This window comes from Balaenoptera physalus (assembly GCF_965194825.1).
Source record: "Balaenoptera physalus genome assembly, chromosome: 12".
Lineage (NCBI taxonomy): Eukaryota > Metazoa > Chordata > Mammalia > Artiodactyla > Balaenopteridae > Balaenoptera > Balaenoptera physalus.
Window position 1 is genome coordinate 70,549,396 of NC_138897.1, and position 13,291 is coordinate 70,562,686.

The following is a 13,291-nucleotide window of genomic DNA, read 5'->3' on the forward strand; positions in this document are numbered from 1 at the left end:
AGGTGCTTGTGTCACCGGGAGAGGCCGTGGCTTTGTCCCTTAGGTTCCCCTCCAAGCCGCACCGAGCCGGTCAGCAGCAGGGGCAGCTTTCCGCTCCCTCTGCGAATGTGGGCGGGGCAAAAGAGGCAAGGTGGGGGAGGAGCCGCGTGGGCCCCGCCCCAACTATTGTGCCGCGGAAGCGGGCGGCGAACGGCGCGGCGCGAGCCAATCAGGACGCGGCATGCAAAATGAGCAGGCCCGCCGGCGGCCCCGAGCGGAGCGGACGCCAGGATCTCAGCGCGGGCCGCACCGGAGCGTGTGCCCAGCGGGCGCGGACTTGGTGAGCGGGTCGCCGGGGCCGGGTCGCCCGGGACCGGGGAACCAGGGCCAGGAGGACGGAGGGCAGACGCACTGGGCCCAGAGATGGACGGAGACTGAATGCGCACTCCCTCGGGGGCCCCAGCCCCGACTTCTCTGGACACGGACGGTGCTGAGACGCCCACGGGGCTCCGAGCAGAGGACCTGCCGGACATGTGAAGGACGTGGGGTGCGGGGAGCCAGAGACCAGCGGCCCACGGACGGAGGGAGACGCAGACCCACTGAGGGCTGGGGGCACCCTCACACCATCTCCCCGCCCGGTGCAGAGAGGAATCTGCGGCTGCATCGCGGAACCAACGAGAGAGGAAGAGGGCAGCGGGCCCGGCCACCTACACCATGACCAGCTGTCGCCACCATTCGGGATACTTGGCGGACGACGAGGCTGGCCACACCACCTACGTGGCCCGGGTAAGTGTGCCCAGCAGGGCCCAACTCTGAGCCTCCAACATGTTCCCCACCAGTTCTGGCGCCCCAGATCACAGCCCCCTTTCTCACTTCCTGCTGATGTCCTCTCTGGACCTCTTAGTGACCTGTTGCCTTGACCACTCCTAGTTACCCCTGCTGGGCCCTACCTAGTCACCTCGGTCTCCGTCTCATTCCCTGTGTCCCCCTGATCTCGGACTGGGAGGGGCATGGTGGAGTAGGACTCCAGAGTGGGAGCATAGAGTCTACTCGGGGCCTACGGCTCGAGGGGCAGAAGCAGCCATGGGGCGCACAGGGCTCAGGACCACAGGTAGTCTGTACAGACCAGCAGTGGGGACGGGGCTCAAGGGGTTTTGTGATTCATGTCCTGGGTGAGGGCAGAAGTGGGCTTTTAGACTCCCCAGCCAGGTCTTGGGTATGTGAAATGTACGTGTCAGGGAAGCTTCAGGGCAACCCTGAACAGATCCCCACTTTACAAGAGAGGAAGTCGGACCTCAAGAGGGGCCTTAGTGCCCACAGTCACATGGCCTGAAGCTGGCAGAGCCAGGGTCCAAATCCAGGGCTGCCTGGCTCCAAAACCTAGTTCCTGGGACTTCCCTGGCAGTCCAGTTGTTAAGACTCCACGCTTCCACAGCAGGGGGCACGGGTTCAGTCCCTGGTTGGGGAACTAAGATCCTGCATGCTGCGTGGCACGGCCCAAAAAAAAAAAAACAGTTTCTTCCACTGCCCACTTCCCACCCAGTTCCTGGTGCCCTAGGAGGAGGACCCCAGGGGACCCCTCCCCCCATGGGGCATCACTGCCCACTGTGATATGCCTGTCTGCTCAGGTCCAGCCACCTAAGAAGTCACTGTTCCCGGAAATGGGGCAAGCCTCCAAGCTGGGCCACACACCACACCCCACTTCGATGCACGGCCCCTCAGGCAGTTCAGGGCTCCGCAGCCACCGCCGAAACCCCAAGGGCCCTCGACCCTTCAGAAGCTTCCTGGATTTCCTTGTCGAGGGTCAGGTGCTGGACAGCCTGCAGACGGTGGTGGAGGAGGCAACTGAGCGCATGGCCACCGTAAAGACAGAGGCTGGGGTGCCACTGGTGGAGGTGGAGGACCTGATGGAGTTGCCAAGGGGTGGGCGTCGGGCGCGGGCCCGGCCCATCCTCAGTACCGTGCACCAGCGCTGCACCCGGCCGAGCCTCTGCCTGGGGCGCCCCAACAATTACCCGTCCTGCTCCAGCTCCATGTCCGACTCCCACAGCAGCTTCACGGCCAACTGGCCGGGCTCCCATAGCTGGGACAGCAACCTGGGTGCCCGCAGCTTGGGTGCACTGCCACCCATGAAGGACAAACTCCTGCTGGAGAAGAACCTCAAACGGCTGCTGCAGCTGGAGAACAGAAGGGTGAGGCCTGGGGCTGCAGCCCAGGTGGGGCGGGGGTGGACCCCAGCCCAGAGCCCAGGGCCAGGCCTGGCTTGGCTGCCCCTGGACGCCTCTGAGAGTCCTCCTCTCTCTGCAGAAAGGCCTGGGGCAGTCCCGCCCCCACGGGGACTCCCTGCCATGGGACTCACTAGGCAGCCAGACCAGCAGCCAGTGGACCCTAGAGCAGCCCCTGTCCTGGTTCTCAGGCCTGCTGGGCTCGAGCTCAGGCACTCCCGAAGCGTCAGAGCTGGGGCCAGCAGAGCGGGAGCTGATCTTCCTCAAGCGAGAGCTGAACAAGGAGATGAAGTCTTTGCTGAGCCAGCCAGGGTCCTTCGACCTGCCCGGCTACTGTGCGCTCCGAGAGCCCCATCGGACCCTGGACTTCCTGGCTGAGCACCACCTGTTCCCCGCCCTGCAGGACGTGGTCAACCAGGCTGTGGACAAGCTCAGTGGTGCCTGCCGCCGAGACGGCTGCCCTCTCTTCCCGTCGGAATGGGAGCCCTCCCCAGAGTCCAGCTCCAAGCTGGCCACACCCATTGATGCGGAGGAGCCCTACGATTTGCTGCCCACCACAACCTCCAGCCCCAGGATGGAGCACAGAAAGAGCATCAAGTACAGGGGACGCGGCAAGGACAAGGAAGGTGGCTCCCCGGTGTCTAGCACCCAAGTGGCCACCAGGTTCAGGCTTGAGGTGACACCCACAGAAGAGCCCAAGGTCCCTTCACCCTACCCCAGGCAGGAGGGGCTTGACCAGGACCCCAAAGTACGGAGACTACCCATGCCCACTTCTGGGCCCCTGAGCTCCAGCCAGAGGGCCCAGCCCTGGCGGAGCCTGCACCTTACCCTGCCCGCCACCGGGATTGTGGTGAAAGTGCCCTCCCGACAGACCCACGTCACCACCCCGGTCTCAGCTCCGCTGGCCTCCTCCCGCCCGTCCTCCTCCCACCACCTCCCCAGGTTCTCACCCCACACCTCCGTGGTAAGGGGCTTCTTGCCATCTCCTGCTGTGCCGTATCCGGAGGTGACCTCCTCAAGGTTGGGGCCAGGGGTCTTAGGGACGGGTTTGCAGTGGAAGGGCTCCTATCGCCACCGCTCCTAGCGGCCACTGTCACTAGCAGGTGCCCAGGGTCCAGGTCTCTTGCCCTGCCCTTGTGAAAACCGCCTGAGTAGGGGATGAGCTGATGAGGGGACCAGGAATCCTGGCCTAGCTACTACCACGAGTTGTCAAAGATGAATAAAGGCTATTTTTTATTCTGGGTATTTTTTTAACGTTTGCATGTGAATCTCAGAGGCCCTCCCATGTGTGGAGGGTCCTGTCCCTCGTGGACAGTGGCCTGAGCCCAGAGTAGGGCCCTGTGTCTGAGGTCTAGCCCCCTCTGGTCCTGCTGCCCAGGACAGGACTCTCCAGTGTGTCTGCCCCGCTGAGAGGGAGTTGCTTGGGAAGGGTGCGGAGAGGACTTGGTGGCTTCACCCTGGCGGCTCCCCAGTGTGGCCCCTGACCCTGCTTTCACCCATCGAAGCCCAGGCGTGCTTCCCTCCTCTGAACCCTGGCCTGAGCGAGGGTTGTGCAGGCTCCCTTTTGGCTGACACAGTGACTGATGTCACTGGCCTTGCCCCGGGCCTGACTGGTGTGGCTGGCATGACAACAGGGTGGTAAGTGGGAGGTGGGCCAGCACGCAGGACCCCAGCTCAGCTCTCCATCGGGCCAGCAGAGCAGATGTGGTGAGGCCGCACCCCAAGTGGACTGAGCGTGGCGCCGTGTGGGTGACGCGGAGGATGCTCTGGGGGGGAGGGCACCCAGGGTGGCAGGCAGGAGTGGATGACATGTCTCCCTTTCCCTCCCTGCTGCCACACAGAGCCCCAGTTACAAGTTCACCAAGAAGAAGACGCTGCCCTCCATCCTGTCCAAGTCCACCACCATGTCCCGCCTCTCCAACCCCTGGCACGAGGAGTTCGTTGACTACCTGAAGGGCCAGGCTGTGTCCTTGCTTGCCTGCAAGTACAGGTTTGAGAAGAACCTCACTGGGCAGCTGGGCTTCATCTCCTTCCCCATCACTGAGGCACTCCTGGACCTTTTCCTGGGCTTCAGGAAGGTGAAGGGCTCGCGCGTCCGTCTGTCCTCCACGATCGACTGGAGCTGCCTGCTGCGCAGGCTGGAGGAGGCCGAGTTTAGCCAGTGGTCACCCCAGCGGGCATCCCGGCCCCCTTCCCGGCACACCTCCCAGCACAGCACCCCCCAGCGCAGCATGCGGACACCCACCGTGCCATCCGAGCTGGCCGCCAGGACCCACAGGGTCCAGGACAAGCCCACAGGGTCCCGCCTCAACATGAGGTCCCCGGGCCCCTGGCTGCTCGCCTCACAGGAGCTCCCGGCAGCCGCGGAGCAGGAGCCCACCAGACCGCCAGAGCCCAAGCTGTTCCTGTCCTCCGCCAACACCGGCATGGCCTCCCATCAGTCCAACCAGACAGTGGACATGGAGGATCACCAGAGCATCGAGGAGGAGGAGGAGGACGAGGAGGAGGAGGACGAGGAGGAGGATGGAGAGGAGGAGGAAGAGGACGAGAATGACTTTGGAGATGAGGGCGAGCCCCAGAGCTCCCCGGAGCCTCAAGAGGAGGCCGTGGTCAGCACCACGGCGGCAGGCTCAGGTGTGGGCCACGATGACTGCCCATGGGGCCCCTGAAGTGCACCGAGTGCTCCATGCCCCACTCCTCCTGCTTCTCCCGCCCCAGCGGCCACTGCCCTCGCAGCCATCCCGCCCCGAGCAGAGGTCAGAACAGCTGGTGCCCACGAAGAGCTCTGCTGAGCCTCTCAGGGGAGCCAACGGGAGAAATAAAGCTTGTGTTGATGGAACACGGTTTTCCTGTCAGATCTCAGCCATCCTTCTGACCACCTGCCCCCGAGGAGCATCTCTGGAGAGCTAGGCCAGGCCTCCACGGCAGCTGCCGGTGCCCTGAGCCCCGTGACCTCCTGGGCTCTGCTGCTGGCTCTTCTGCACTCCAGTCTGCACCTTCCTGCCTCTTCAAGCCTCTTAGGACTCATGGTCCCCACCCCACGGCCCCTGTGCATCACACTCCCACTTCCCGAGGGCTCCTCCTCTGCCAGGGCGTATCCACCCTCTCCTGACGCTCCCACCGCTACCTGTCTTCCTAATTTGTATTTCTCAGCTCGTGCTCCTGAGGTCACATAGGGGCTGCTGGTAGGTCAAGCCATGGATTGGCTGACCCAGCTGGCCGTGTGACTATCCCTTCCGCAGAGGCCCTGGGCAAGGCAGCTCTCTCTCTTGAAGGGTCTGTGGGCTCGGCTGGTGCTGTGGTCAGAGGTTCTCACGTCCAGGGTTCTCCTGGAGCTTCTGGCCATCCGGTGCCCCCAGCTCCTCCCCTCTGCCTTCCTCGGGCAGCCTATTTGTTCCCCTTCAGGCATCTTCACCCAGGGAGCAGCTCCACCCCCACCCCCACCCTGCTCCTATGGCAGAGAGAAGATGCTCAGCGTCTCTGAGCAGGCCGCCATTTCGGGGAGGCTGGTGGATCTCTCATGCCTCCCCTGGAGCCCGCCAGGTGCGCGGAGGCCAGACCTGCTCGGCCCGGCCTGACCATGCTCAGTGGCCCACAGATGAGGACACAGCAACTATAGAGCTTCCTCTGGAACCAGGCAGGGAGGACCCCGTGATTCGGGGAGGAGGACCTGCTCCTCTGACTGGCAGAGGGGCCAGGGCCCTGGGTGGGGAGTCAGGGACCCATTTTTCCACAGAGCTCTTGTGACAAGGATCCTTCAGAGCACATGCTCGGTGCTAATGCCTATCCCCCGAGGCCACCACTGCCACCACTGCCGCCATGTCGGACCACAACAGCCGCTTTGTACATTACTGCCATATCACTTGGCTACAGTTGATTGGCCCTACTGGTGCATCCAATACCCGCTGGCTTCCAGGTCCTGCTGCCCAGTCCTCAAGGGAGAAGAGTGTATGTCCCCACCCCAGCCTCAGAGGCACACATCTAGGTCCTGGGGTGGGAGCAGCCCCTTTGGGCACCACTGGCACATGATGCTAGAGACAGCTCCCCTTAGCTCCTGTTTCAGGCACCATGTTGTTGCCATGTAACAAACCAAGATTTAAGTGGCTTCAAACAAAATCATCATTTGTAATGATTCTGAGGGGGTTCTACGGGCTCAGCTGGCAGTGGTGTAGCCAGAGCGGCTGGGGTGGGAGTGCTGCTTTCGGCTGGGGGCTGGGCTGAGGCTAGGACATCCCTCGTGGCCCCTCCCCTTCCATCATCTCTCTCCCCATTGCCCCTGGCCATTCAAGGGTCTGTCTGGGCAGGGGCTGGCTTCCTAGAGGGAGGAAGCAAGAACCACCAGTGAGTGCTCTGGCAGCCTGTGCTCGGAAGTCCCCAAACAGCACTTCTGTGGCATTCTCGTGGTCAAAGCCAATTACGATGCGTGCCCAGATCCAAGTGGAGGGGGAAGGGACTCCACGACTTGGGAGAGGAGCAGCTTGTGCTCACAGGGGTGGGAGGCATTGTTAGCAGATGTATTTCGAGACTAACACCTCTCCATCCTCCTTGGCTGACTGCACCTTGAGCAGTGCCTGGAACTGAGTTGAGTCAATCACATCCCCTCTTGAGAATCTGAACCTGGAGACAAACTGCGGTCTCCAGGTGGAGGGCCCCGAGCATCTGCCCATGAGGTGAGCAGGAAAAAGGAACAGCTAGGATAAGCCATGAGGCTCCAGAGACTCAGGGAGAGCCGTGTTGGCTTCCCGACTCCAGCCCTGGGGTCTCTGCTGCTCTTGGAACCCTTTCTTTGCCTGTCAGGGAGATTACTCGCTGTGTCCTTACCATTGTCTGCTCCCAGTGCAATGGGAAGCTGTTGGCAGCTTTCAGCAGGCACCTGGCGTGATCCGATTTATACTTTTTAAAAAAAGTTTTTATTGAATTTGTTACAATATCGCTTCTGTTTTATGTTTTGGTTTTTTGGCCCCAAGGCATGTGGGATCTTAGCTCCCTGACCAGGGATCAAACCTGCACCCCCTCCATTGGAAGGCAAAGTCTTAACCACTGGACCGCCAGAGAAGTGCCTTGATTTATGCTTTTTTTTTTTTTTTTAAAGAATTATTTATTTATTTATTTTTGGCTGTGTTGGGTCTTCGTTTCTGTGCGAGGGCTTTCTCTAGTTGCAGCAAGTGGGGGCCACTCTTCATCGCGGTGCGCGGGCCTCTCACTATCGCGGCCTCTCTTGTTGCGGAGCACAGGCTCCAGACGTGCAGGCTCAGTAGTTGTGGCTCACGGGCCTAGTTGCTCCGCGGCATGTGGGATCTTCCCAGACCAGGGCTCGAACCCGTGTCCCCTGCGTTGGCAGGCAGATTCTCAACCACTGCGCCACCAAGGAAGCCCTTGATTTATGCTTTTTAAGACAGAAAGCACTTTCCTGGGTGGAGAATGTCTTGGAGGGGCCCAAGTAGCAGGGAAATCTTCTAGGAGGGGTGGTAGATATCTGAAGGGGAGATGGAGTGGCTTGGATTAGGGTGGTGACGGGGAATGCAGGAGAGATGCCTTCCAATCTGTTTTGGAGTCAGAGCCATCAAGACATGCTGGGGTAGATGTGAGGAGTGTGGTAAAGAGAGGAATCAAAGATGAATCCCAGGTTTGGGGCTTGAACAACTTGTAAATGGAGGTGCCGTTCCTGAGACTTGGAAGCCTGGGGGAGGAGCAGTGTGAGGGAGACCGGGGAGTCCTGCTTGGGGCATATTAGGTTCGAGATGCTTGTTGGTGTGTCTGAGAAGACACACCCAGATTGTACTCTAGCCCCTCTGCCCTGGGTCGGCGGCCCCTCAAGGGCGCGGTCTACCAAATCCAGGGCAGACCGTAAGCATTTTTTAAAAAGACACACATTTATTTATTTTTGGCTGCGTTAGGTCTTCATTGCTGCATGTGGGCTTTCTCTACTTGCGTCGAGCGGGGGCTACTCTTCGTTGCAGTGCACGGGCTTCTCATTGTGGTGGCTTCTCTTGTTGCAGAGCATGGGCTCTAGGTGCACGGTCTTCAGTAGTTGTGGCATGTGGGCTCAGTAATTGTGGCTAGCGGGCTCTAGAGCGCAGGCTCAGCAGTTGTGGTGCACTGGACTTACTTAGTTGCTCCTCAGCATGTGGGATCTTCCCGGACCAGGGCTTGAACCCGTGTCCCCTGTGTTGGCAGGCGGATTCTTAACCACTGCGCCACCAGGGAAGTTACCGTAAGCATTTTAGATATTCTAAGCACTGAAAAGATCAAGACACCTTGACCCATATAGAATTCAAAATAAAGACAATGATAAACATGAAAACCAGGACTTCCCTGACTGTCCAGTGGTTAAGACTCTGTGCTTCCACTGCAGGGGGCCCGGGTTCTATCCTTGGTTGGGGAACTAAGATCCCACAAGCCCCATGGCCCCAGGGGTGGGGGTAGGGAGACATGAAAACCAAAAAATAACCCATTGCTGTAATTAAAATGGCTCTACCCTGGATTTTCTGAATGCAAAATTCTGGATGATTTAATTAAACACGAATTTTTCTCCCTGCTTTGCTGGTGCACTAAGTGCACGGGTGGTCAGCCTATTGAGTAACATATCCCAGAGCCGGTTCCTGGGCTGGGCTGAATTGATGGGCTTGGAGTGAATTCAATGTAAGAATGTTCCACGAATGAATAAATAAACAGTGGTTTAAGTTTCCCCCCTTATACCGACTGAGCTGACAGCCCTCTGAGAAGGCAGTGAGTCCCAAGCCTGGGACACACAGTCACCCAGGCTTGGTTCCCAGTCGCTTGGTCTTCCAGAGCTCCAGGTTCCCAAGACAGCTCAGGGGCTTTCTGGTGACCACCTGCCACTACCCTCTACATCACAGCTCCCTGCTGCCCTCTGCTGCCCAGTGGCCTAGGGACCATGAGAAGCCCTGGAAGGGGTCAATGAGTGGCTCAGGGAATTCAGAAACCCCAGGGTCCAGGGACTGAGGTGACTCAATGTCAGAGAGTGGGCAATGACCGAGCGACTGGGGGATTAGTTAATCCCGGGGTCCAGGGACTGAAGGACCAGGTGACTGAGTATCTGAGATGCGTCCACTTGTGAGCACATAATCTAGGGGTCGAGGGAGAGACCATGATTGAGGGCTCGGGGGTCTAGGATCAAGGGGCTTCGTGAACTGGCGAACCGAGTGTCCGGGGACCTGGCGGGCGCTGGAGGGGCGCCCTCGGCTCTGTCCGCATTCTCTCCGCTCGACGCTACCCCGGCCTTCCCTTGGTACTCATTAGTGAGTCCTCGGAAGCGTGGACCAATCAAAACCCTCCTCGTGTCTCCAGTCCCCTCCCAGCCGCCGCTCTGGAAAGCTGCGGGCGGGTCCTTTCCACGCGGACCCAATGGAAGTGCAGGCGGAGCGCCGTGCGGGCTGGCGATTGGCTGCCGTGGCAGGCCCTGTCAGAGCCGGATTGGCCGGCGGCGGAGACGGAAGCGACCAGGGTCCGAGTTGCCGGAGCCCGGCCGGGGCGATGTGGAGCACGGACCGCGGCCGAGCTGCCGGCCCGGCGCTGCTGGGGCTGCTGCTGGCGATCTCGGTCCCGGGCAGCTGTGCCGTCAAGACCGGCGCGGGGCTCGTGACCTGCGGGTCGGTGCTGAAGCTGCTCAACACGCAGCACCGGGTGCGGCTGCACTCGCACGACGTCAAATACGGATCCGGTGCGCGGGCCGGGGCTGGGGTCTGACGGCGGGGTTCTGCGGGCCAGGGGGCTGGGAGTCATCAGGGGCTGGAGTAGTTGGGGGCCGAGGGGCACAAGCCGGCGGTTCGAGGGGGTCTTCGGGATGCCGTTCGGAGCTGCGGGCCAAGGGACTTGGAGTGCGGCCGGAGGCGGGCGGGGGCTGGGGGAGCCGTTGGATCCCAGGGTTGAGGTTGTCCGGGAAAGCTGATGGTGTCCGGGTCGAGGGTCGGAGTTCCCGCATTGACAGCGACCCCGGGGGTTGGATGTCGCCCCCCAGGCAGCGGCCAGCAGTCGGTGACCGGCGTGGAGGCGTCTGACGACGCCAACAGCTACTGGCGGATCCGCGGCGGCTCGGAGGGCGGGTGTCCGCGCGGGTCCCCCGTGCGCTGCGGGCAGGCTGTGCGGCTGACGCACGTGCCCACCGGTAAGAACCTGCACACGCACCACTTCCCGTCGCCGCTGTCCCACAACCAGGTGAGCCCCTGGCGTGTGTGCGAGGGGCCCGGCATCTGCTCGGAGCCCCAGCTTCCTGGGTGAAACGGGAATTTCAAGTCAGAAGTGTTTGCCGAGCGCCCCCTCTGGGGATACAGAGGTGACTACGCCAGGGTCCTGCCCCCTGGAGCCCTCAGCCCAGCGGGGACACAGACAGGAAGAGCTGTCCGTCTGGACAGCTCCACTCCTGGGGGCGAGTTGGACACAGGAGGGGGATCCGCATGGCCGTTGGGGTGGGGAATGGGAACCCCGCGGGGAGGAGGAATTGGGGCTGGGCCTGGAAGGATGAGTAGGAGTCCGCCAGGCCGCAGAGAGGAGAAGGGTGTCTTTCCAGGCCTGGGGAAGAGCCTGTGAGTGGAGTTCATTGAAACTGGGTGGGAGGTGGTACTGGAACAGAGGGTGCTTTGGGGAGGTTATCAGAAGGAAAGGATGAGATAATAGAACCTTGGCTGTCAGCCTGAAGGGTGGACTTGATGCTGAGTGAGGGTCAGAGGGGTTAGGACAGGAGAAACCCAGAGGAGGAAGGAGGGGGATGTCTTGGTTCTGTGGGGGCCACTGGTCACCGTCCAGGCAGATGAGGTGGGGTGTGCATGTGTTTGAAGAGCTGGTGTTGGGGGGCCCTTCTGTATGCTGGGGGTGGGGGTGGTGATGTCCCAGTTTGCAGCTGTGGAAGCTGAGGCTCAGAGAGGTGCAGGGAAGGACCTGGGTGTGAGTGCAGCTGCCAGGCAAGTGCCCATGGGGGACTCAGTGTGCCCTTTGTCATGCGTGACCACTGTCCTCCCACACCACCCCCGCCCCAACAGGAGGTGAGCGCCTTTGGGGAGGACGGCGAGGGTGATGACCTGGACCTGTGGATGGTGCGCTGCTCGGGGCAGCACTGGGAGCGGGAGGCCACCGTGCGCTTCCAGCACGTGGGCACTTCCGTGTTCCTTTCGGTCACTGGCGAGCAGTACGGGAGCCCCATCCGGGGGCAGCTCGAGGTGCATGGCATGCCCAGCGCCAACACCCACAATAGGTGGAAGGCCATGGAAGGCATCTTCATCAAGCCCAGCGTGGAGGCCTCTGCAGGCCACGATGAACTCTGAGTGCCGTGGACCTGCAGGTGGAGGGCAGAAGGGTGGGTCATATGCAGGGCCATTCTTGGGGGAGACTTTGAGTTTGTAGGGGTTCTCAAGTGCCTTTATGATTAAAGAATATTGGCCTGTGGTTGCATTTTGCTGTGAGCCTGAGGGCGACCAGGAGCTGCCAGCTGGTCCAGTTCAGCATCTCTTCCTCAGTGCAAATCCTCTGTCCCACAGCTGACAGCTGAACCCGTCCAAACCTCTCTGATGCTCTTCCGTGCACTCCCAACACTGCCCAGGGCCATCACAGCGCCCTCTCCACCCTCAGATGGCCCAATGGCCCCAGTGACCCCAGTTCCCCAGCCCCTGAGCTTCATGAACCTTCCTGATGAGGGCTGGGGCCTCAGCGAGATAGCAGGAGCCCCACTCCCTACCAGCTGGGATGGGCACAAGCTCTCCAGCCCCTCATCCCTTGAGGTGCGCCCCCTCCTCCTGGCACCCCTCCCCTGGCAGTTGTGACAGTCTAGACACTTGCCTTTGACCAAGCACTGGGTCAGGACTCTGCTCATCTGCTGGAAATTTGCATCGCAGGATCCCTCTCAGTGCAGATGGCACCCTACACACCCAGCCGGCCCAGACGTGTGGCATCTCAGGCCCCACTATAACCTTCCAAAGTCCAGAGGCCCTAACAAAACTTCAAAAGATATTGCAAGGGAAGATAACCACAGAGAACTGCCAGCTGCAGACATCTGAGAAGGCTTCCTGGAAGAAGAGGCACAATTTAAGCCGGCAAAGCATTGCAATTTAAAGAAAGGAGCAATAAATAGGCGGGCCCTGATACAGGAAGGTAATAGCTATTTTGCTGGTGCGTGGGTGACCTCTAGAGGTTATGGCAGAGATTACAGTCAGAGAGGCTTGGGGAGCTGCCACTTTCCTGCAGGAGAATAAAAGAGCCGAAGGAGAGGCTGGGGGTGGCAACTGGTTGGAAGGGTCTTGGAGGCGGGTGAGCAGAGCACCTTACTTCTGAGAAATCAATTGACCTTAGGGGGTGGGAGAAAAGCTCTAGCCAATTGTGAGACCTGAGGGGAGGAGGGTCATAATTAGGCCCTTTACGCCCCTGCCCCCTCCCCCATGAGGTCCTGCTCTGCTCAAACCTCTTGAGCATCGTCTACAAGTCTCCACTTCTCTCCCATCACTCACCTGACCTGAGACAGGAGTGCAAGCAGGTGGTTGGGAAGTGATCCCAGAAAACACTGGGGCAGAGGAGTGGGGCTCAGAGGAGCAGGCATGGCAGCTGGTGAAGGTTGCATTACTGAGCAAGTCACCCCTGTGGGCAACTAGGGCTTCATCCCACTGGGGAGCGCTGGGCCCCCATGTAGAACATGCATCAAAGTTGTCCCAACCAAGGGGCAAGAAAGTGGGGGTACTTATCCAACCAGCATATCTTCTCTCATTGGCTGAGGGCTGCTGGGCAGGTGGGAGGATTACTCTGCAGCACTTCCCACTTGCCCTGTATTCTACAGCCAGAATGAAGCCCTCAGGCAGAGCCGCAGGTGCCAGCAAGGAACATCCTTTAGGTAGAGGTGAGTGCCAAGGGGGTGTAGGCGGGGCACCAAAAGTGTGGCGCACACTGCAAATCTAAAGGGCACTCCTCTGGTCCACCCCTGGCCCCTCTGGGCTGTAAGAGCCCACTTCTGCCTCTGTTACCTCCCTACCACCACACATACAAAAGTGAGGAGTGTTAATTAAGAGCAGACTCCAACAGTACACAGCATGTAAGAATCCTTGGGAAATCAAGGCCAAAGCTGTGGGAGCAGGTGAGAGGGCTGC

General features: G+C 60.4%; 2 protein-coding genes across 4 annotated transcripts; both read left to right on the forward strand.

Moving 5' to 3' along the window:
• Positions 1 to 247: 247 nt before the first annotated feature.
• On the forward strand, positions 248 to 9,575 carry CCDC116 (coiled-coil domain containing 116). Of its 3 annotated transcripts, none has more exons than XM_082417867.1 (4): positions 248 to 765; positions 1,608 to 2,171; positions 2,287 to 2,904; positions 4,046 to 9,575. In XM_082417867.1, the coding sequence occupies exons 1-4, from the start codon at positions 694 to 696 to the stop codon at positions 4,871 to 4,873; spliced, it is 2,082 nt and encodes a 693-aa protein (XP_082273993.1). In that variant the 5' UTR covers positions 248 to 693; the 3' UTR covers positions 4,874 to 9,575. The 3 variants fall into 3 exon arrangements, with proteins under 3 accessions (XP_082273993.1, XP_082273994.1, XP_082273995.1); XM_082417868.1 differs by having other exon boundaries at positions 2,287 to 2,880; XM_082417869.1 differs by having other exon boundaries at positions 2,608 to 2,904.
• Positions 9,576 to 9,638: 63 nt separating this feature from the next.
• SDF2L1 (stromal cell derived factor 2 like 1) lies at positions 9,639 to 11,606 on the forward strand. The gene is made up of 3 exons (XM_082417890.1): positions 9,639 to 9,888; positions 10,186 to 10,382; positions 11,204 to 11,606. Exons 1-3 carry the CDS (start codon positions 9,702 to 9,704, stop codon positions 11,483 to 11,485), a joined length of 666 nt encoding a protein of 221 aa, XP_082274016.1. The 5' UTR covers positions 9,639 to 9,701; the 3' UTR covers positions 11,486 to 11,606.
• Positions 11,607 to 13,291: the final 1,685 nt, after the last annotated feature.

Excerpts from the sequence above, each read along its gene's own strand:
- SDF2L1 (XM_082417890.1), top strand. The coding sequence starts at position 9,702 with ATGTGGAGCACGGACCGCGGCCGAGCTGCCGGCCCGGCGCTGCTGGGG. Across the intron at positions 9,889-10,185 it reads CGACGTCAAATACGGATCCG|GCAGCGGCCAGCAGTCGGTG; the intron begins GTGCGCGGGCCG and ends GTCGCCCCCCAG. Across the intron at positions 10,383-11,203 it reads CGCCGCTGTCCCACAACCAG|GAGGTGAGCGCCTTTGGGGA; the intron begins GTGAGCCCCTGG and ends CCGCCCCAACAG.
- CCDC116 (XM_082417867.1), top strand. The coding sequence starts at position 694 with ATGACCAGCTGTCGCCACCATTCGGGATACTTGGCGGACGACGAGGCT. Across the intron at positions 766-1,607 it reads ACACCACCTACGTGGCCCGG|GTCCAGCCACCTAAGAAGTC; the intron begins GTAAGTGTGCCC and ends CTGTCTGCTCAG. Across the intron at positions 2,172-2,286 it reads TGCAGCTGGAGAACAGAAGG|AAAGGCCTGGGGCAGTCCCG; the intron begins GTGAGGCCTGGG and ends CTCTCTCTGCAG.